This window comes from Typopeltis vanoorti, chromosome 12, assembly GCF_054136105.1.
Source record: "Typopeltis vanoorti isolate ZY-2024b chromosome 12, IOZ_Tvanoo_1.0, whole genome shotgun sequence".
In the NCBI taxonomy this organism is placed as follows: domain Eukaryota; kingdom Metazoa; phylum Arthropoda; class Arachnida; order Uropygi; family Thelyphonidae; genus Typopeltis; species Typopeltis vanoorti.
The window spans coordinates 125,220,914-125,245,858 of record NC_143560.1 but is presented as its reverse complement, the minus strand read 5'-3'; the positions used below and the strand labels follow the sequence as shown (position 1 = coordinate 125,245,858).

Below are 24,945 nucleotides of genomic sequence, written 5' to 3'. Positions count from 1 at the left end.
GCAATGCTTTGCCACCGGAACTTTATATATAGCTCTATATAAGAGCATGAGAAAGTTGTTTACAGTTATGTGTAGGAGAAAGTTGTTTGAGAGCTCTGCGCATAACACCTTTAAAGTTAGTATCTAAGAGTGCCGCTAGGTTCAGACAAGGTTCTGCTGACTGGCAAGATAAAAAAAAAAAAAGGTGAGTGCTTGAAGGAGAACAAAGAGCGGATTGAACTTAAAAGAAGATGAAAGAGTCAAGCCGAATTCTTCAGGGTTTACTACCCTTAGTGCAAGGACCCGAGATTGCAAAACAAAAGGGGACTGAGCCGGGCATAAGGAGCTTCCAGTCGTCGGCAGAGGAGAGGCAGTCGGAACCAGAGCAGTGGCAGCAGAGAAAGAGGAGAGGCAAGGCCCCAGTTACTAAGAGGACAGTCCAGGTCCAGTTGCAGAGAGAGGAGTGTCCAGGTCCAGTTGCCGACAGAGGAGAGCCGAGATACAGTTGCCAAGAGAGGAGAGCCAAGATCCAGTTGCTGAGAGAGCAAGGTGAAGCATTGTTACCGAAGAGAGAGCCAGAGCCAGTCAGTGGCAGTTAGACACACAAGTTCCCAAAGTAGGCTCCAGAGGAGAATTTGCCTGCATGCTGAAACCTCTTACATGTGCTATTCAAGTACCGCAAATTGCAGTCCAAAAGCCCGCCAATATCCTGACATGATACCGCTGAAGCAAGACACTTCTGAAGGAAGCCTAAAACTCCAGATGAAAGAAATGCCAGAAAGACTTCAGTGTACGAGTCTTGACTGAATGTGCAACACAGCCTCTGTAAGTTCCATTCTTTTTGTACATTTTCTCTTATAATCCAGGAGATATGTTATATATGAACTGTTAAGAATTAGTTTAATAGTTATAAGAAGTGTCCATAAGAGAGTCAATTGGCATGTTAGAAGTTGATATGAAATTTGTAAAAATAACTTAGCAGAGAGTTAACTAACCTCTTTGTGAGTAAACTAGAAGTTTAATAAGTTGAATTTGTAAGCAGAGATTAAATAAGTTTTTGAGCTAAAGAGATTATTTAGTGTTGAAGTAAAAGGGTTCTAATTTTATGCTAAAGATTTTTTTGATGGGTAGAGAAAGCAATCTCCCTGTCATTCGATTCATGTATATTTTATATTAATGTAAATAAATGTGTTTTAATTATTTGTTAAAAGAGTGCTGCCTGATCCTTTATCTTACAATGCACTATTTCTAAAAATAATTGGACTTGTGAGTGGGAAAACAATTAAGGCATTAAAAGCGCAGTTTAATTACTTAAGAACCACGCTGTTTATGTAAACTTTGTTGAAGGAATTTACGCTAGTAAGAGAGATCTACTGGACGTTTTATTGAGTCTTATGCCAAATATTGATATACTGGATGGTGCAGTCTTACAAATAAATTTTCCAGTGTTCATAGGCATATGACTAGTAAATATGGAAGGTGGATAAACATAGTACGCAGTAGAATAAGTAAGGAAGGTTACGGGAGTAAAAGTGCACACTGCTAATTAGTAAAATAAGAATAAAATAAGTTATTACAAACAGCATTTGTTACACTCTAACATATCACCCCTCTTTCTCCTGTTAACCAAAGTCTGTAATCCACATACTTGCATCTGTCCTCATAATCTAAATCCCATAACCCGGATATAACTTTTTATAACTTTGTAACTTTTCATTGCACCCTATCCACAGCTTTTTTATCCCCTTGGAATCTGGGAGACCAAATATGTGCACAATAATCCATGTGGTCTTGTCAAAGCCATATAAAGAGAAAAAATGACTTCCTTATCCTTATTGCAATGTTGAAGCTTCGCTTCAACGTTGCAATTATTCTCCGAGTTGTATTTGCAACTTTTGCTATGCGACCTTTGAACTTCAAATTCCTATCCACCAATACTTCAAGATCCCTTGCTTCCTTCCTCAGTTTCTTGTAACATAACTCTGCTAATATAATAGGTGGATGGAAATCTCATCAAGCCAAAGTGCATAACTTTACACTTACTAACATTAAACTGACAGCCATTTTCTTTTGCCCAAATTTCTAGCCAATTCAAATCATTTTGTAAGTGCTGAATATCAGTAGCATCCCTGATTGACCTGCTATCTTTGCATCATCAGCAAACAATTGCACATCATGTTAAACCTGCCTGATGTCATTAATGTATAGAGTGAACAATAATGGCCCAAGGACTGAACCCTGAGGAACACCACTGGTCATCTTAAATTTGGCAGATTCACACCCACTGTATACCACTTTTTGATATCTGTGTGTCAACCATCCCCTGGCACCAGTCAAGAGTTTATATTCCAATCCCATATTCTCCAGTTTATGCAACAGCCTTTCATGTGGTATCCTATTAAATGCCTGTTAACTGTTTGCTGATGATGCAAAGATTATTATTATTATTACGGGTATCTCCATGGAGTCAGTAGACTCATCGCGGGAGACCCAAACTAGCAAAACAATATCTGTCATATCTCTTCTTGAGTTCATTTACAGACGAAGAGCTCACAACTAAGTCAGGCAATGAATTCCACTCATTCACCACCCTCCAGGCAAAAAACCTTGTTCTGACACCTTTGTTAACCACACTCTTCTTTAATTTCCAGAGAGGACCTCTTGTTCTTCCATCACTATCACACAGCTGAAACATTTCCCCTGCATCAATCCTATAAAAACCTTTTAGTAATTTGAATGTTTCTATCATATCCCCTCTTCTTCGCCTATCAACCAATCTCTGCAATCCACAAGCTCTCAATCTATCAATGTAGGGAGCATTTTTTATATCACTCACCAACTTGGTCACTCTTCTCTGAACCCTCTCCACAGCCTCCTCATCTCCAAGGAATCCAGGTGACCAGACCTGAGCACAGTAATCCAAATGTGGAAGTATCAATGCTTTATAAAGGGGAATAATAACCTCTTTATCTCTGGATGTCAGTGTGTTCCTCAACAACCAAGTAATCCTATGTGCAATCTTGGACACCTTAGCAATGTGTCTTCTGAACTTCATCTCCCTATCTACCAATACCCCTAAGTCCCTAGCCTCATCAATCTCTTGGAGTACCTTTCCATCGATGTAGTGCACAGCTGGTAATCTTTTAATCCCAAAATGCATGACTTTACACTTTTCCACATTGAACTGACATCCATTTTCTTTTGCCCATTTTACCAGCTTATTTAAATCCTCCTGCAAACTTTCAACATCAGCTTGATTTTTTATTGCACTACACAACTTTGCATCATCAGCAAACAACTGAATATCTCCCTTTAAGCCGTTTCCTATATCATTTATATACAAATTAAACAACATTGGCCCAAGCACAGAGCCCTGAGGCACACCACTGGTCACCTGCCTCATTCTGGACTCGGCTCCTCCATACACCACCTTATGGTATCTCTCCCTGAGCCATTCTCCTATCCATATCACCAATTTAATATCCATTCCCATCTGCTCCAATTTGCGTAACAGTGTTCTATGGGGTATCCTGTCAAAAGCCTTAGCAAAATCCAGAAGTACCACTGTGTAGCCAGTTCCTTTGTCCAACTCAGATGTTATTCTATTATATAGACAGGGCAATCAGGAATGCCACTGATATACAACACTTACAGAATGATCTGAATAAGCTTGAACATAAGCAAATGATAATGGCTGTCAAGTCAGTGTTAACAAGTGTAAAGTTATGCACTTTGGTATGATGAGATTTCCAACAGAATATTATATTGATGGAATTATGTTACAAGAAATTAATGAGGCTAGGGATCTTGGAGTTATAGTGGATAGGAAACTAAAGTTCAAAGGTCACATTGCTAAAATTGCAAATATAACTCAGAGGATAATTGCAATGTTAAAATGTACCTTGACATGTAAAGATAAGGAAGTAATTTTGCCTCTTTACAAGACCTTGATACGACCGAAAATCTGCACATCTTTTAAAGTATACACCCATTTGGACTCCTGGGTTCAGAGTGGATAAAGACACTGTTGGAAGAAGGCAAAGAAGAGTAACAAACATGATCTTGGGATTATCAGATCAGACTGAGAGTATGTGAACTGCACACATACTCTATATGGTAAACAGGAGAAAGAGAAATTATACTATAGAGGACTATAGGTTATCAACTGATAAAATTTTTCATTATATGGAAGGTAGGGAATAGACAAGGGGGGGGGGGGGACACTCATTCATGGAACCTAAGTTTGTGGGCAGTTAAGAAAGGTAAGAGAGCTAGAGTTTTCACTCACAGAATAGTGAGAAAACCAATTTAACAGACATATTTGTTGTTACACACTACTGGAAAGCCCTATCCAAAATTTTATATACAATGTTGTGGGTCAAAGCTGTATAACTGAGAGGAGACCTCCACATAGCCTTTAAAGGAATGCGGAGAACCGACCAGGGCTTCTGACCTAATGTCCAATCCTCACCTTCTCGTGGTGCACCCTGTTGGGTATCTACTTTGATACTGAACGAACGAGGATGGGCTGGCAATTTGGGATTTAGCCGACCAAATTGTATTCTTATTGGTTAAACCAAAATAAAAAATGATGGTACAACATGACAAAATTTCATGCCGGCTGGGGCGTCGCCCGGTTAAACAAGGCCCCCGTTGTTTTCGCCAGGGAACCAGGGCGAACAGCGAAAAGTCAGCTACTGGAACAAATCCGAAAACAAACCCCAACTCAACATCACCAGAGTTAAAGATCGGTACTATCAACGTAAGAAGCCTGAATGGCAAAGAAATGGAGCTAGCTGAGGAATTAGATAAGTACCAGATCGACATAATAGGGGTGACTGAAACAAAAAAGATCAAAACTGGTGAGATCTTTCTGAGCAATAAATACAAAATGTTATATTCAGGCAATGACAATCAAGGAAAAGAAGGAGTAGCCATAGTATTCAACACAAAATACGAGGCTAATCTTCTTGAATGGCAGTCAGTCTCAAGTAGAGTAATGTGGGCAAATATGAGAATGGGGAACTGGACAATGAGACTTATTTGTGCCTATGGTCCCACAGAAGGTTCTACTAAGGTAGAAGTGGAGGAATTTTTTGAGGCTTTAGAAAAAGCAACTGACACAATGAAAAAGGAAAAGTTGGTCCTTGTTGGGGATCTAAATAGTAGAGTAGGAAATGATTGTGAGACATACAAAAATATTTTGGGAAAATTTGGAGAAAAGAGCAAAGCTAATAATAATGGCAAATATCTGTTGGATTTCTGCTCAGGACATGGACTGGTTATTACTAACACCATGTTCCAACATAAAAATGTGCACAAATTCACATGGAGAGAAGAGGCTAGGAATAAGAAAAGTCTCATTGACTATGTTATTGTTGATAGTGATGTTTTCTCCCTGGTGCAGGACACCAGAGTGTACAGAGGATTTGAAATTGGAAGTGATCACTATTTAGTCTTGAGCAGGATAAAATTGAATTTCATATTGAAAAGAATAACATGTAAGAAAGTTTTAAAGCGAATAAAAGTTGAGCAGCTCTCAGATGTGAACTGTAGACTAAAATACAGAAATATTATTGAAAAGAAAATGAAAGAGTTTGAGAACAGGAATCAAACCTTGGAGATTCAGTGGCAAACTCTGAAGGAAACATTGATTGATTCTGCCAGAGAGGCATGTGGTGAGGTTGTGTGCAAGGATAAAAAAATCAGAACTCCCTGGTGGACACAGGAAGTTAAAGAGGTAGTGAAGGAAAAGAAGAAAGCATATCAAAGTTCCTGGCAAATAAGTCAGCTTTTACTCTTACAGAATACAGAGACAAATGTAAGAAAGCTAAACAGTGTGTAAAACTAGCTAAACAAAAGTCATGGGAGGACTTTGGCAAGAATATAGAAAATAAATATCAAGAAGGTGGCAAAATATTCTGGAGGTTGTTGAAGAAGCTTAGGAATGGAGGAAAGAGTGCTGTAAAAGGAATTAGAGATGATAAAGGTGAAATGAAAACAGGAGAAAAAGATATCCTTGAAGTATGGAGTAATTACTTTGAAAAACTGCTAAATGAAACAAGCAGTGATGACAGCACAGTGGTAAAAAACACTGACCAGGCATGCAGTCAGGAATACATATCCATACTGGAAGTAGAAGAAGCCATCAAAGGCTTGAAATGTGGAAAGGCAGCAGGACTAGATGATATTCGACCAGAAATGCTGAAGTATGGTGGTATAAGAGTCTTACAGTGGCTGCACTGCATAGTTCAGAAAGCCTGGACAGAGGGACGAATTCCCGATGATTGGAGTAGAGCTCTCATAGTACCTATATATAAAAAGGGAAATAAAACTGAATGTGAGAATTACAGAGGTATTTCCCTACTAAGTGTTCCTGGCAAGATCTATGCAAGTATACTTGAGAAACGGTTGAGAAGAATTGTGGAAGAAAAGCTTGGTGAAGAACAAGCTGGATTCAGGCCAAATAGAGGCTGTCAGGATCAGATCTTCACTTTACGACAAATAGTCGAGAAAGCATGGGAATATAACAAAGATCTGTATTTAAGTTTTGTCGATCTGCAAAAGGCATATGACAAGGTGCCAAGAGAGAAGCTATTCAATACGCTGCAGTTATATGGTGTCAATGGGGCATTATATCAAGCAATACTTAGTCTTTATTTGAGTTGTGAGTCAGCAGTTAGAATTGAAGGAAGTACAGGAAGATGGTTTAATGTTAAATCTGGTGTGAGACAAGGATGTACATTATCCCCTCTGTTATTCATTATCTATATGGATCACATTATGAAGGAATGTGGTATTAAACCTGATATCAAAATTGGAGATGTTAATGTCAGCTCTTTGCTTTATGCGGATGATGTTATACTTCTAAATAAATCCGCTACAAATCTGCAAGATTCTCTGACTAAATTGAATAGCTGTTGTAATAGATATGGTATGAAGGTCAGCAATAAAAAGACAAAGACAATGAAAATAGGCAGAATCTTTGAAAATGTCAACTGTGTTGTGAATGGAGAACCTGTGGAACAAGTAAAACATTTCAGCTACTTAGGCACAATTTTTACTGAAGATGGTAAATTAAATATAGAAATAGACAACAGAATCAGCAAAGCTGGTATGGTGGGAAGTCAATTGAATAAATTCATATGGAATAAGAAAGAAATTAGTCGGAACACTAAATTAGCTGTATACAAGACTGTGTTCAAACCAATTTTAACTTATGGATCTGAGAGCTGGGTCAGAAGTAAAACACTTGACCAAAGACTAGAGACCGCAGATATGAGAGTCCTGAGAAAGATTAGAGGCGTGAACAGATGGCATCAATGGCAATATCATATTAAAAATGAGGATATTAGGAAAGAACTTGACATTGTCAGCATCCAGGAATGCGTTAGCAGAGCTAATCTCAGATGGTATGGTCACTTAAATAGAATGGGAGAGGAAAGATTAGCAAAACAAGTGTTCTCTGCCAGGTTGGCAGGAAAACGACCCAGAGGAAGACCAAGATATAGGTGGATTGATACGGTACAAAGTGCCTTAGACGATAGAAATTTAAGATCTGATAATGTTGGAGTCTTGACAAGTAACAGACTGATTTGGAGGAAAATTGTAGATAGGAAGTTAGTAATGATGTAATTTTTTCATGTAGTACTGTCATATCCTGTACACCCCTTGAGGGTACATGGCAGGAATTTGATGATGATGATGATGATGTTGTACTAAAAGAAATTCTCTATAGCAAACTGTCCATTATAAGAAATTGTCTCAGTAATCACTATTAGTTAGCTATGTTGAGATTCAATTGTATGTGCTTTTTTTTTTATTATTATATATTGATACTAAATATGAATAAAAGAGAATTTAAAAATATGCTGAATACATATAAGGATTAAAAATAAATAATAATTCAAACCCACCGTGACTTAATATAAAATTAGCCAGGTAAAGGTCAAGCTCTCGGACGGAGACATTGATGTGGTAAGGATTGACACAGAGATTAGGTTGGAGGCACTCAGGTGACTTTTCCAAGCGTTCCCCATCAGTACTTTCCAGGGGAATAGCCTTAAACAGAATTACCATCACCAGATCTAACCGCCATACCTATAATAAAAGAAAATCAATGTGTGTGTGTGTGTGCATATATATATATATATATATATATATTTTTTTTTTTTTTTTAAGTATACATGTGATTATTAGTACTTGTCAAAATTTTAAGACTAATTTCTAGAAACTGATAGCAATCACAGTTTAAAGCTGTAGAAAAGATGCATGATGTTTACTTTACTCATATATTAAATAATATGCCTACTAACAGAGAAAGCAAACACCACTGACTGAAAGAAAAAAGTTTTCTGACATATGTCCCAAATACCACAAACCTGGATTTTTTTAATTATTTATAGCATTTCTAATTATATTAATTCACAACATTGTTTCAGCAAAATTATCTGTAGTATTCATATGAAAATGATTAGGTGTTGTTGATTCATAAAAATGTTTTATGGTATAAATAACACCAAGAGAGGGGGAAGGGATAAAGTTTTATTAAACTCATTAATATTTTGCTGGTTTTCTAACCACCATCATCAGAGCACAAATACAACTGTGACAAGCATGCAGCACAAAACTATGTAACTGAGGAAAACAATTTAAATTGTAACTGACAACAGAACTAATGTCCTTATATGGCACCCTCTATGAGTCACATAACCAGAAAGTTAATTTAGAGAAGTCAAGCTATCAGGTCTTAAACTGAGTCTCCCAGATCTTTGGTAAATTAATGCAGCCATACTCGTTGAGGTTAGTAGAGTGCTTCATAGCTAATGCTGATTCTAAAAATAGTCTCTCAGACTTACATGATTTCTATTTAATTCCCATACAATCTATTTGATTGTATGTGAAGGAGATTTAGTCTGCCAATCTAGACTTGCCAAACAGATGATCGTGGATGTAAATTTTGTGCTCTTCTAGGCAGATGTTAACTGATCTACCAGTCTGTCCAAAGTAGGCCTAACTTCAGGCACAAGAAACTTTTATACACCCCAGGATGTTCAAGAGGATGTATTGATGTTTAGGAGAGCATACCAAGATAGCTAGCTGAATGAAATGTTTGAAAAGGGATGGAGATCATATCTGCAGAGAACTTTGACTATTTTTTTCTAATGTACCCTTAACATTTTTGTTAAGGGTACATTAGAAATATGGGATGAAAATGGTTTTGCTGTGATCCTGTGTAATGGACATTGGAAAGAAGGCAGGATGCATGTAATATTTTATCTATTTTACATGGGCTGCAGTCATTGGCTAAAAAGGTGTTGTAATGATCCCTGAGTTCAGTTTCAAGCTGTGTCATTTGAACAAACAGCCTTGGCTCAGTGAGTAAGTATTTTGAGGATGCCATATTGCTGGGAAGAGTAGTGGTAGTGTGACTGTTTATGTAAATATCTTCCTGCATGAATAGGTTTACTATAAATGGAAAAGAAGAAATGACCATTAGGAAGTCGGTTACTTTCTTTTTCTATGGTGAAGTTTATTTTAGGGTGTTGGCTGTTAAGATGTGCCCAAAATGTATCTAATGTGTCTGGACCATGAGACCAAACAGCAGACAAGTCATCAACATAGTGCGGTCAAACTATTCGTTTAAGCATGGCTGTGTTGAGTGCTTGATTTTCAAAATGTTCCATCTAAAAGTTAGCTGGGGGGGGGGGGAGCAAGGGAACCCATAGCAGTACCATCGAGCTGTTATTTTCCCTTTCGATAGGAAATAGCCTGCATATACGTTGAATCTGAAAAATTCAATTATGTCAGGAGGGGAAATATGGCTGAATTAGGTTAAGGATCTTTGTTATGTTTCTCTGACATCAGTTCTCTTGTCACACAATTTTAGTAGTTTTTCTCAATTACATAGTTTATACACACACACATATTTGAAGTTATGAAACATCCCAGGTTTGATAATAACATAAAAACCAGTGTACAGATAGTAGGAAGCAATATTTCATCGTAGCAGTTGAATACAGGTGGGATAGCAACAGGACGTGAACTCGGTGACTTTGGGAGAGGTGTCATTGTGGGCTGTCACATTGGTGGCATGACCATACGTGTCATTTCCGCTCAAACTGGAGCATCCAAAATCAATGGAATGTGATATGATCAACAAACAGAGACATTCTGGCATCACTAGTGCAGGAAAACACCCAGGGAGGCTGTCAAAAATGATTGACGAGGACAGGAGGGGATTAAAACTGTTCACATGCAAAAACTGGCTAGAATGGCACAGACCATCCATGATGAGTTCCAGATTGCCAGTAATACCATGGTGAGCACAAATACTGTATGAAATGAACTCCATTTACTGGATTTCCATGGAAGAGCAGTGGCACACAAGCTGACCCACAGCAACAACAAAGCGGCTCATTTGGCTTGGTGCAAAGAGTGCATGAACTGGACAATTGACCATGGAAACTGGTACTCAGGAGCAGTGAATCAAGGTTCAAATACTGTATGAAATGAACTCCATTTACTGGATTTCCATGGAAGAGAGCAGTGGCACACAAGCTGAACCACAGCAACAACAAAGCGGCTCATTTGGCTTGGTGCAAAGAGTGCATGAACTGGACAATTGACCATGGAAACTGGTACTCAGGAGCAGTGAATCAAGGTTCAAATGTTTCCAGTCTGATGGCAGAGTGTTCGTGTGGAGGCAGCCTTGTGAATGCTTGTTACCATAGTGTGTTGTAACCACAGTAAAGTTTAGTGGTGGTGGAGTAATAGTGTGGGGTGCATTCAGCTGGTTTGGAGCAGGACCACTGATCATTGTCTGTGATTCCATGAAGGCAGCTCAGTACTTTAATATTCTGGATAATCAGGTGCTGCCTACACTGTGGAGTTTTCATGGAACGGACCCATGTTACTATCAAGACAATGTCCCATGTCACAAAGCTACAGCTGTCAAGGAATGCTATGAAGAGATGAGTGTTAAATGACTGTCCTGGCCTGTGCAGAGTCCTGACCTCAACCCCATCAAACACCTGTGGGATGAATTCTAATGGCGATTGAGGTCCAGAGCAGCATGTCCTTGATCTGTTGCTGAACTCAGTGCTACTTTGATGGAGGAATGGAGACAAATTGCACCTCATGACTGCCACCCATTGGTGGAAAGTCTCCCTCAAAGGGTACAGGAACTGATCAAAGCCATACCCGATATTAGGGTTTGCCTGATAGTATCAACTGTAAATTGCTATAATAAATTTAGTTTAATCCTTTATCCAAGTGTAAGCAAACAAAGTTTGTGCCTGAAGTATCTTCAGGACTGAGGCAACTCGTGGTAAAGGTGGAAGAAGCTCTCATCACTTGTCTTAGTATCTCTCATAATGCAAAGAACATCCCCTTGAGGACGTGTATAATGCTATGCCTTAAAGGAAAGGCCACTACCCAGACCAGTTTCAACCTTTATTGAGGTGTGTTTAAGTAAAGACCTCTCTAAAAATTAGGCAATCCCCCAGACCACTCCCTACGATTGACTGTCCAACTGAGCGTTGTTCCACTCACTGACAGGCTCACCCCGTCACCAAGAAGAACTTTTCAGTGTTGGCTCTACCCAGTGGCAGGCTCATCCCATCACCAGATAGAGCCATAATCTAAGTGGTGGCCCCACTCAGAAACAGGCAAAAACCTATCCCAAGCAGAGCCTCTCATATCTCAAGGAAAGGGACCACTTTTGCACAAAAGCATCATCAGTGGGAGCCAGACCCTGACAAAAGGGTTGACAAAAGGTGCCTCACCTTTTGTCAACCCTTTTGGTAAGAGAGCTGATAAATGGTAACTGTATATGAGTGATAGGGTTGGAATCATCTTCTTGTCGAGGATGTTGGCGTGTCTCAAACGTTTAGTGATGTTACGAGACGAATATCCATTATTTAAGAAGGTGTTTTTCAGGAAGTTAAGCTCTGTTTGAAGTTCTTCTTCTTACCCCAAAACTAGCTAAGATTTTGAAGAAATTCAACATAAAGACCGACTATACTACTCTGCCAAAACTTCGTTTTTTTCTGAGTCGACCAAAACCAAAGCACAACCAACTGCATTTTCCTGGTGTTTATAAAGTTTTGTGCGACTGTGGTCGACCTTATTTTGGCCAGACAGATAAATCTGTTTCACTTCGTCTTGAGGAACATAGACGTGACATCTCTTACAGTAGAACACGAGCAAGCGCCCTTTCCAGTCATGTCCTCTTCTCGGCAAACTCTAACCTTGAAGAACAGCCACATCAAGTTAACTGGGAACGCACTACTAATTTATATATATGCAAGGATGAATTCGAAAGAAGAATTATCGAATCAAAAGAAATAGTTCTGGACCCTTCACATTTGAATAACAATCTAAGCTACAATTTGCCTGATTCCCATAGCACAGTAATCCAGTACTGGCGCTCTAAAATTAGCTGTCGCACACATTCAACTCATGCCAACGGTAGCACGTGGTCACCTATTCAAATATGACTGTTACTATTCTGCTTTTTATTAAGCTGGAAAATCCATGTTTTTTACCTTGTTATTTTTATATCTTATGTTTTTTATTTCTCACCTGAAGAAGTCGGAGCACCAATGAAACTAGTCGTGATGTATTAAAGGTTTTTGTTATACTTTCTCGGGTTCTAGTCAGTTAAATTTATTTTTATAAATGTATACATCCCGAGTAAATCCTAATTTCAATAATATATATACACACACACACACACACACACACGCACATACATACATACATACAGGGTGTCTCAGAAAAATGTATACACACTTTGAATGATCATAAAATTGGTATTTATTATAATACAGTTAACTTTCACATTGCAAAGTACACTCCATAAATGTACTTTTCATCCCTCAACATCTGTATTCAAACTGATGACCGTCTTGGTCCAGGCACCACTGATAACGTGCAGCGATGGAATTGCAAACACTGAGAATCATTTTCTCTTGTAGCTGGGCGCATTCTCTTTTGATTGCTGCATTCAAGTCGTCCACTGGTGCCAGTTTTGAAGTGTAAACTTTATCCTTGATAAATCCCCATAAGAGGTCCATTGGCATGAGGTGATAAACGTAGGGGGGGGGGGTATTCTACAGAACCTCTTCTTCCAATTCATCTGTTGGGTAGAGTCTCATCAAGATAGGCCCTCACATCTTAATGGTAGTGTGAGGGTGCCCCATCTTGTTGAAAATAAAAGTCCTCTTGAATACGTGGCATGACAGCTTCATGCAGCAAGTTCAAGTAATTGACACCAGTTATAGTACTGTCGAAAAAGAATGGTCCAATTAATCCATGTGCTGATAAGCCACACCACACCATCACTCCTGGTAAATTTACATGATGTTCCTCCATAACCTGCGGATTCTCAGGTGCCCAGTAAGTGCAATTGTGCCGGTTAATTGACCAATTTAATTTAAATGGGGCCTCATCACTCTACACAATTTGTCTTGGAAATTGTGCGTCGTCTTCTTCACATTTTTCAAATACCACTCACAAAACTGCATTCTCCTATCCAGATCATCTTTGTTGAGAGCGTGTACCATTCTTGGAATGTAACTTTTCCAATGACTGCGCTTCAACATGCGATGGACACTTGATTTTGATACTCCTATCTCACGAGACGCTTGTCGCACAGATTTTCTTGAACTTTGATGATGTGTTTCAATCAACCTTTCTTCTGTTGCGGGCCTCATAGCTGTTTGTGGTCTTCCTGAACATTGCTTATGGACATTTTGAACAGTTCCATCTTCTTCAAATTTATTTCTAATTTGAGTGAGAGTAAGTCTCATAGGTGGATCTCATTGAAATTCTCTTCTAAACTGTCTTTGCACTTCCACTACATTTTTATACTTCCAGTAGCGTTTTAGGATACATTTTCTTTCCTCAAAACTTAGTCTGGTTTCAGCCATTATTTCAAATCCATTAAACCTGCAAAATAACGAACATTAAGTGAGTTATCAGTTGTTGAAGTGTATATACATTTTTTGAGACACCCTGTGTGTATATATATATATATATTCTTGTTTTTGTTTATGCCATAAATTATTATTATGCATCTGTAGCAATGTATACAAATAAACAAACCATGCATAAATCAGACATATTTAGTCTTATTTTCATCATTAAAACACTGCCAAGTACTGATTTTTTAGTAGTCACTAAAAAATCACAGTTCCTAGACTAATATAAATTGAAAGAAAAAAATTTAATAATATTCTTAAAGAGTTTGCTGTTATTGTAAAAGAACTGCTATGTCTGTAAAATGTAATAACAGACACCATAATATTATGGTTAAATATGAGTACTTGAACTATTTCAGTGTCAAGAACTGTCACAATATATGGAGAAAATTATATCAACAAAAGATATGACTAAATTAAATATAATTATAATAAATGGAGAAACAGTAAAGAATGAGTTTGGAAACTATGTGAAAACTACTTTACAAATTTCATTTACATAGTTCATAGAAAAGTATGTATCCTTTACCTACTTCAGAAAATTTCAATGGCAAATTTGTGCTAAATATTCTCTAGAATTATAATTTTTCTTAAGCAGACAAGGGTGGTACTCATAGCTTCCTTGCCTAGCACATCATGTATAAGCAATAAGTCAATTAGATTTGAAGTATTGCAATTAATTATTTATGAATTTCTAAAATTATCAGAGTAAAATTAATGAGTTAAAAACGGTTATATAATAAATGTGTCATGAACCATGTTTCAGACACTACTAGATGGATAAGATATTATACCTAGAATAGGAACTATCTCAGAGTATGGATTTTCAGTGTACAATCAGACATCCTAAGAGCTAATTGCTGGCTTGTCTTACCAAGTGGATAATGCCACCAACAGGCTGTGAATTTAGATCTTACAGTGGGAAAGATGTTTGTGGAAGCCTATAAGTGGTAGTTCAGTGTGAGTCCTGTTTATTGGAGGAATTAAAGTAGCTTGAAAAACTACACTATTTGACAGCAGAGGAACCTGCATATCTAACTTTGGCCGATCAAGTATAGTAAATATATAACTGGGTTAGACATGTTTATGGATGGGATTCAGATAAAGAACAGTGAAGGCATTTTATTATCTACATACTAATTGAATTTTTCTAATTGTCTTTGCTGAAAGATCAAAGGGGCATAGTATCAAGATTGATCAATTTTTCTGCTGTCTTCCCAGAAAATATGTCCATTCTTCAAATATGAAGAGTACAGCTTAACTTTTAACTGACAAAATAGTTAACAAGCATTGAAATGATAGGTTACTTCATATCAGATATGCCATGAGATGAAAAAGAATTTGAGATATATTCATCCATCAAAAGATCTATCGATACAAGATATAATCAATATCTTTTATCGATAGATAAAATTTAAAAGATATATAATCAATCAATGTTTGTGCTTCAAGCACATACCTTGATTGCTTTGATCTTGTTTGGATAAAGGATTAAACCTAGGGGTGCTTAAGGGTCAAAGCTGTATAACTGAGAGGAGACCTCCACATAGCCTTTAAAGGAATGCAGAGAACCGACCAGGGCTTCTGACCTAATGTCCAATCCTCACCTTCTCGTGGTGCACCGTGTTGGGTATCTACTTGGATACTGAACGAACGAGGATGGGCTGGCAATTTGGGATTTAGCCGACCAAATTGTATTCTTATTGGTTAAACCAAAATAAAAAATGAGGTACGACATGACAAAATTTCATGCCGTCTGGGGCGTCGCCCACTTAAACAAGGTCCCCCCGTTGTTTTTGCCAGGGAACCAGGGCGAACAGCGAAAAGTCAGCTACTGGAACAAATCTGAAAACAAACCCCAACTTAACATCACCAGAGTTAAAGATCAGTACTATCAACGTAAGAAGCCTGAATGGCAAAGAAATGGAGCTAGCTGAGGAATTAGATAAGTACCAGATCGACATAATAGGGGTGACAAACAAAAAAGACCAAAACTGGTGAGATCTTTCTGAGCAATAAATACAAAATGTTATATTCAGGTAATGACAATCAAGGAAAAGAAGGAGTAGCCATAGTATTCAACACAAAATACGAGGCTAATCTTCTTGAATGGCAGGCAGTCTCAAGTAGAGTAATGTGGGCAAATATGAGAATGGGGAACTGGACAATGAGACTTATTTGTGCCTATGGTCCCACAGAAGGTTCTACTAAGGTAGAAGTGGAGGAATTTTTTGAGGCTTTAGAAAAAGCAACTGACACAATGAAAAAGGAAAAGTTGGTCCTTGTTGGGGATCTAAATAGCAGAGTAGGAAATGATTGTGAGACACAAAAATATTTTGGGAAAATTTGGAGAAAAGAGTAAAGCTAATAATAATGGCAAATACCTGTTGGATTTCTGCTCAAGACATGGACTGGTTATTACTAACACCATGTTCCAACATAAAAATGTGCACAAATTCACATGGAGAGAAGAGGCAAGGAATAAGAAAAGTCTCATTGACTATGTTATTGTTGATAGTGATGTTTTCTCCCTGGTGCAGAACACCAGAGTGTACAGAGGATTTGAAATTGGAAGTGATTACTATTTAGTCTTAAGCAGGATAAAATTGAATTTCATATTGAAAAGAATAACATGTAAGAAAGTTTTAAAGCGAATAAAAGTTGAGCAGCTCTCAGATGTGAACTGTAGATTAAAATACACAAAGATTATTGAAGAAAAAATGAAAGAGTTTGAGAACAGGAATCAAACCTTGGAGATTCAGTGGCAAACTCTGAAGAAAACATTGATTGATTCTGCCAGAGAGGCATGTGGTAAGGTTGTCTGCAAGGATAAAAAAATCAGAACTCCCTGGTGGACACAGGAAGTTAAAGAGGCAGTGAAGGAAAAGAAGAAAGCATATCAAAAGTTCCTGGCAAATAAGTCAGCTTGTGCTCTTAGAGAATATAGAGACAAATGCAAGAATGCTAAATACTGTGTAAAACTAGCTAAACAAAAGTCATGGGTGGACTTTGGCAAGAATATAGAAAATAAATATAAAGAAGGTGGCAAAATATTCTGGACGTTGTTGCAGCAGCTTAGGAATGGAGGAAAGAGTGCTGTAAAAGGAGTTAGAGATGATAAAGGTGACATGAAAACGGGAGAAAAAGATATCCTTGAAGTATGGAGTAATTACTTTGAAAAACTGCTAAAGGAAACAAGCAGTGATAACAGCACAGTGGTAAAAAACACCGACCAGGCATGCAGGCAGGAATACATATCCATACTTGAAGTAGAAAAAGCCATCAAAGGCCTGAAATGTGGGAAGGCAGCTGGAGTAGATGATATTCGACCAGAAATGTTGAAGTATGGTGGTATAAGAGTCTTACAGCGGCTGAACTGCATAGTTCAGAAAGCCTGGACAGAGGGACGAATTCCCGATGATTGGAGTAGAGCTCTCATAGTACCCATATATAAAAAGGGAAATAAAACTGAATGTGAGAATTACAGAGGTTTTTTCCTACTGAGTGTTCCTGGCAAGATCTATGCAAGTATACTTGAGAAACGGTTGAGAAGAATTGGGGAAGAAAAGCTTGGTGAAGAACCAACTGGATTCAGGCCAAACAGAGGCTGTCAGGATCAGATCTTTACTTTACGACAAATAGTCGAGAAAGCATGGGAATATAACAAAGATCTGTATTTAAGTTTTGTCAATTTGGAAAAGGCATATGATAAGGTGCCAAGAATGAAGCTATTCAATACGCTGCAGTTATATGGTGTCAATGGGGCATTATACCAAACAATACTTAGTCTTTATTTGAGTTAAAGTCAGCAGTTAGTACTTGAAGGAAGTACAGGAAGATGGTTTAATGTTAAATCTGGTGTGAGACAAGGATGTACATTATCCCCTCTTTTATTCATTATCTATATGGATCACATTATGAAGGAAAGTGGTATTAAACATGATATCAAAATTGGAGATGTTAATGTCAGCTCTTTGCTTTATGTGGATGTTATACTTCTAAATAAATCCGCTTCAAGTCTGCAAGATTCTCTGACTAAATTGAATAGCTGTTGTAATAGATATGGTATGAAGATCAGCAATAAAAAGACAAAGACAATGAAAATAGGCAGAATCATTGAAAATGTCAACTGTGTTGTGAATGGAGAACCTGTGGAACAAGTTAAACATTTCGGCTACTCAGGCACGATTTTTAGTGAAGATGGTAAATTAAATATAGAAATAGACAACAGAATCAGCAAAGCTGGTATGGTGGGAAGTCAATTGAATAAATTCATATGGAATAAGAGAGAAATTAGTCGGAACACTAAATTAGCTTTATACAAGGCAGTGTTCAAACCAGTTTTAAATTATGGAACTGAGAGCTGGGTCAGAAGTAAAACACTTGACCAAAGACTAGAGACCGCAGATATGAGAGTCCTGAGAAAGATTAGAGGCGTGAACAGATGGCATCAATGGCAATATCATATTAAAAATGAGGATATTAGGAAAGAACTTGGCACTGTCAGCATCCAGGAATGTGTTAGCAGAGCTAATCTCAGGTGGTATAGTCACTTAAACAGAATGGGCGAGGAAAGATTAGCAAAACAAGTGTTCTCTGCCAGGTTGGCAGCAAAATGACCCAGAGGAAGACCAAGATATAGGTGGATTGATAAGGTACGAAGTGCCTTAGATGATAGAAATATAAGATTTGATAATGTTGGAGTCTTGACAAGTAACAGAGTGATCTGGAGGAAAATTGTAGATAGGCAGTTAGTAATGATGTAATTTTTTTCATGTAGTACTATCATATCCTGTACACTCCCTTGAGGGTACATGGCAGGAATTTGATGATGATGATATAATTTCTTGGCATCTTTTAATTTATAAATGGTTTTTCTCCAAGAAAATGAAAAAAAAAAAAAGGAAAAATTATGTTAAGGTATAATATCCAGATGCCTTTTTCCTACAAAAAACACTTTTCAAATTATGAAGATGTACAAGATTTAGCAACTAATTTCCCACTTAAAATTTTGGCTATTAAGCATTACAGAAGTCACAAAGTAGGTCTGCCAATACAGCTTCTGATCCTCTTTAGTACAGCAAGATGTCAACAGAAGAATATTAACTATTGACTGGCACCAAAGTAGATATATAACTAGATTTATCAATATTTATTGATATATTACTTGGTACATGACATAATAGCTTCTGGTGAGTAGCTACACAGAAGATAGGGTTCTTGACAGAACTCCTTTAAGGCATACCAAAAATTCGCTACCCTTATCTGCTAACCAAAAGATCCTCTCTATCTCTATGATAAAGAGGATCATCCTAGTATCTATAGTACCCCTTGCTCTTGGAAACTAGTTTACTTTGGACAAACTGGAAGAGCAGCTAATATATGTACAGAACAAAGAAACTATGTCCATCATCTCTATTGCAGTATTGCATTTGTATCAATGGCATGGTCTGAGTAGCAGACCATGCCACTGATACAAATCACTGGATCCAATGGGGGGGGGGAGGCTTTCCTTTTATATACAAAAGCAGATAAAAATTGAAGAGACTATTCATAGAATTCACCATAGCACTACAACATTCTCTAAATCTTAACAAATTCAGCTGCCTCGCTTTACCAAAAATATGAGAGACCATCATACTAAGACCTTCAAACAAGATTCCATCACCACACCCATAAAGGGTGCCAGTAAAATGTAGGATCCTGCTTTTCACATTTCGTCTGGATTTACCTCACTACAAGGGTACCCATGTGCACGTGTTTAATGCATTTCTTAGTGCTCATGAAGATTATGCCAATATTTTGTCTAAGTGACAAAGGTAATATATTGGCATAATCTTCACAGGAACAAAGAAACAGTACACTATGTGCATTATGTTAGAATTCCTCTATACATGCAGTTACATGTTAGGATATAAACATTATTGGTCTGAAATTAAAATTAATTGAAATTTAATTAAGATACAACTTATTCAATACAGTTGAGGATTACAATTTCCCAGACTTTAGCCATGAAAGGTAGTCACTGCAATTAAGGTTCAGTTGATTATACACATAGTTGTATAATAGTTTGGTGTTTTTTCAAATTCTGGAAAAGTAATCCTTAACTGTATTAAATATGTTATATTTTGATTAAATTTCAGCCTAATAATATTTGTTTTCTAACAAACAAGCAACTGCATGTATAGAGGGATTCTAATGTAACACTGCACTCTGTTTATTTGTTAAAATTCCTCACTGTTGTTCTTCACTTACACTAACGATGTCTCGTGATAAGTAAAACAAACTATTTGTACAATAATAATATTATTTTATTTTTACTGTGGTACACATATGATTTTATTATTATTAAGGTTTCCAAGGAGTCAAAAGACTCATCGTGGGAGGTCTCTTCTAGGAAACACAAAGTCTATCATACCACTCCTTAAATTCATTGACCGTTTTCACTCTCACCATCAGGCAATGTATTCCATGGTTCAAACACCCTCCATGCAAAGAAACCACTCCTCACCCTCTTGCTCACAGTTTCCTTTCGTAACTTCCAGGGATGGCTTCGTCATCACTCCTTCCCGCTGTTCAACCAAGTGAAAGAACTCCCCAGTGTCAACCCTGCAACCACCTCTCAACAGTTTAAAAGTCTCAATCATATCACCTCTCCTTCTTCTATCCACCAAACTCTGCAGTCCACATTCCCTCAGCCGATCCTCATAACTATCCTTGTACAGTCCTGAAACCATCTTTGTCATCCGTCTTTGTATCCTTTTCACAGTTAATTTATCCCCTTCAAATCCTGGGGACCAAATCTGAGAACAATAGTCTAAGTGTGGTCTGATCAGGGTCTTATACAATGGAATGATAACTCTTATCTCTGCAGGTCAGCGTCCTTCTCATTATTGCAGCAATCCTCTGTGTTACCTTCACCACCTTTGCAATATGTCCCCTGTTCAGGTTTCTATCAATCATCAACCCCAGATCTCTTGTCTCTCCTACTTCCTCCAGTATAGCTCCTCCAAGTATGCCACGTTCCATCAATGTGTCCCAAACCTCAAGTGCTTACATTTTGCTGCATTAAACTGACACCTCCATTCATTTGCTCATCTGTCTAGCTTATTCAAATCCTCCTGCAGGACTACCACATCTGCACTATTACTAATAACCCTTCCCAGCTTCACATCATCCGCAAACAACTGAACTGATTTTATACTGAATTTATTATACATCAAAGGATTCTATACTTGGATATTTAATTTGTATATTAACAATTATGGAGAGATGGTAGAGAAAAAAGAGGGCAGAAACTGGACTTATCTTTTCATGCCATGAATGAAAACAAGGTGATCTGAGAACTTTTTGGTCAGTTTTCCTCTATGCTGAATTTAAGAGCTATATTTGCAAATTCAAAGAAGCTGCTGAAATTAACACAATGTCTAACAGAAGTGTAATAAAAATCAAAGCCTTATCTTAAATCATCTGTGGTTGGCCTACACAAAGGGTCTAAGACAGTGGTCAGCAACCTTTTCAGACTCGAGGGCGACATTTAACTTTCAATTTTTTATAATCAGGCCGCAAGCGTTTAATTAAGAGAAAATAGCGAGTGAAAAAAATAATTAAGTTATAGCAGAGTATATAAGTTCTTTTCGCTATACCCTTTGGTATTAATTTGGTCTAGCTACTTACTGATGAAGCCTCAATAAAGGCTGAAACCGGTCTGGGTAGTGACCTTCCACCATAATGTAATAACAGCATACATTTCCTAGGAAATGTGTTTTTACATTATGGAAAATACCAAGAATAACGATCAGAACTTTACCCACCTTTGCAACGAGTTGCCCGTGTTTGTACTATGTTCTAGGACTACTTGCATTTAGCTCACGCTAGTATTCACCGATACTTTTATAGTTTTTTATACTATTTTACACTATATTCGGCATGAAACTCTCTGATTCCAATCTTTGAGTTTCTCATTCAGTTTTAAAACAATGTGGGATCTAATATCCCCTTAATTTAATTAATGTTTATATTGCCGAAATGAAGCCTGATGGCTCTTTATATTTAAGTAATTAGGTTATCATTTTTTATTATATCAATCTTAAAAAACACAAATATTTAAAGAAATATTTAAAGTATGAAATTACGAGATAAAGTACGACATTCTTGTACTGACGTTGAATATTATATTCTTTCATAACAGCAACACTTTTATGACAAATAAGACAAAGGGACTTATCCCCATTTTCAATAAAGAAGTACATGCTGTTCTATTCAGCAGTCCTTCATCTGCAATTTTACGTTTTCTTGAACCCAGTTTTGAAATTATTTTTAACAAATATATATCCTCTGAAAATAATAGTTGATGTTATTGAATTATTGAAATATACTAAAAGACAGACCAGGGAACGAGACTGTGAAAGTGCACCAAAATCTCGGTTGGCGTCGGATGAAGCGTCTTTGTTATCCCCACTCATGATGACTTACACGGTTGATTTGCGTCAAGTTGCACGGCGACATCACGAAGTATAGGTATAAAATTATTTTTAATTTATTATTCATATTAAAAATGTATTATTTAAACGGGCTACATGCCATGTCAGTATGGTCAACCTTTTATGGGCCGCCAAAAATTCAAGTTTGGACAGCATGCGGCCTGTTGGCCGCCGGTTGCCGACCCCTGGTCTAAGATATACAGAACTAGGTTATGACAGACATTACATATAGGCCAGATCAACAATGAAGCACAGGTAATTGACCTCAACATGATATACACTATCAGCTGAATGATTCTATCAATGTAAGTTATGTAATTAATCATTCTGCTACTATATGTTTTCAAATTAAAAATACATCGATTCCTTATGAAGTACACCATAGTGCATAAGTAATTAATAGAATTATTAAAAAACAATAATTATCTTCTCTTCTGCTCATGGAAGAGAAGAAGTTGAGTTCCGCAAAGATGAATTTTTGCCATTTCTTTCTGTCTGCTGTCTTTTTATGAAGTTCTATTATGAAGTTTAAGTGGGTGCTTTCTTTAATATTGTCAATCCATTTCTTTCTTGGTCTTCCTCTGATAGGATTTCCTTCAATTCTACCATTTATTATTATTACCCAAGACCCCATGGAGTCAAAGACTTATCTGGGAGGTCCTTTTATCATACACACAGCTCATCATACTGTTTTAAATACTTTTAAATACCACTTTAAATACACTCAAATTCTCTGCAGATACCACACTCTCAGGCAGGGCATTCCAATCATTCACAACTCTACATGAAAAAACCTGCTTCTCACTCCCTTACTCATACAGCTTCCAGGGATGACCTCTGGTTCTGCCCTGACCTCCCACTATTTCCTGTAGAACCTCTCCAGCACTGATCCTATAACAACCCCTTACTAACTTGTAGGTCTCTCCTATCTCCCCTCTTCCTCCTGTCCACCAGATTCTGCAAGTTGCATCTTCTCAATCTTTCCTCATTTAATAATATGTTTGGTAGTCTTTCTGGGTTCATTCTTGAAACATATCCAAACCAGCTTAGTTGGCTCTTTTTTTAGTGTCGTAATTATTGTTTCTTTAAAGTTAACTTCTTCTCTGACTTTTTCATTTGTTTTTCTTTCTGTCCAGTTTGTTCTTTTGATTTTTTAAGGCATTTCATTTCAAAAGCATTGAGTTTACCCATGTCTTTTTTTCTTAAGATCCAGCATTCTGAGCCGTAGAGTACTGTGGGAATTATCATTGTTTTGTATAACTTTAATCTGAGTTCTTTGCTTAATCTTTTATTGTTCCATATTTTTTGTAGTCTGCCCATTGTTAGCCATCCATTATTGATTCTGTGTTTAATGGATTTGAAATAGTCTAGATCTTCAGTGATCATAGGTAATTAAACTGCTTTGCTTGTTCTATATTATTGTCTCCTATTTTCATTTGGATTGCTTGCCTTTTTCTTCCTAATTACCATTAGTTTTGTTGTTTTACTAAAATTGATTTTCATATCCTATTTGTTACTTGTTTGATGCAGCTTGGTCAGGATATTTTCTAATTTTTCTTGGCTGTCTGTAGTGATAACTATTTCATCAGCATACTTTAAATGTGTTATATTTCTTCCATTTACAGTTATGCCTTCACACATCTGTAGTCGTTCGTCTAATACTTCTTTTAGGTACAGGTTGAATAAATATGGTGACAATGGGCAGCCTTGCATATCTCCTGTTTTAACTGCTATTTGATCTTTTTATGTTTTTTGTAATTTACTATTGCTTGTGTTTCTCAATAGTAATTCTTGATTTAATAGGTATTTGTCGAATCCTCTGTTTTCTAGAATTTTAACGAGTTTGCTTCTGTTTATTGAGTCAAAAGCATGCTTGAAGTCGATAAAACAGCAGTAGAGTTTTTTATTTTTGTTTCTCATAAGATCTGCTAATCTGTTTAATGTGAAAATTGCATCTATTGTGCTTCTGCTATTTCTAAATCCCATTTGCTCTTCTTCCATCTGTTCTTCATAGGAATGTTTAACTTAGTTTTTAAGAATCCTGATGAATAATTTATAGTAATGGCTTAGAAGGGCGATAAGTCTATAGTTAGTGCAGGATCTGACTTCTTTTTTTTGTGGATGGGTCTGATCTGGCCCATTAGGGCACTCAGGATTTAATCTTGGGGGGAGCAAGTTAAGTAGTAAGTAGACGATTTGAGAATACACACTACGCATTGCATATGACCTATGACTGAGCATCTGCAATGATTGCTAATTCATAATTAACATAGAAATAGAAGACACGACATAACATAAATAAATAAAAAAAAAAAGAATTTTAATTAAGAAAAAATTTTTGAAAATTTTTCTGTTTTTCCCCTTTTTTGGGGGGAGGCCACTCCCCCCCCACCCCTCTGGGTGCACCACTGATCTGGTCTCTCCATTCTGTTGATAATTTCCTTTCTTTAGTATTTTGCTGAACAGTTCCCTTAGATAATTTATTATGCTTTCTCCCC

The 24,945-nt window shown here is 37.2% G+C and overlaps 1 protein-coding gene across 6 annotated transcripts in view; it reads right to left on the bottom strand.

Moving 5' to 3' along the window:
* Positions 1-24,945, bottom strand: part of LOC150101210 (nuclear factor 1 X-type-like) — a 675,427-nt gene that overhangs the window by 416,955 nt on the left and 233,527 nt on the right. For all 6 annotated transcript variants that reach the window (XM_090401618.1, XM_090401622.1, XM_090401623.1 and 3 more), the window contains exon 5: positions 7,896-8,079. In XM_090401618.1, coding sequence (XP_090257744.1) covers positions 7,896-8,079 — 184 coding nt within the window. The remainder of the gene's footprint in view (positions 1-7,895; positions 8,080-24,945) is intronic.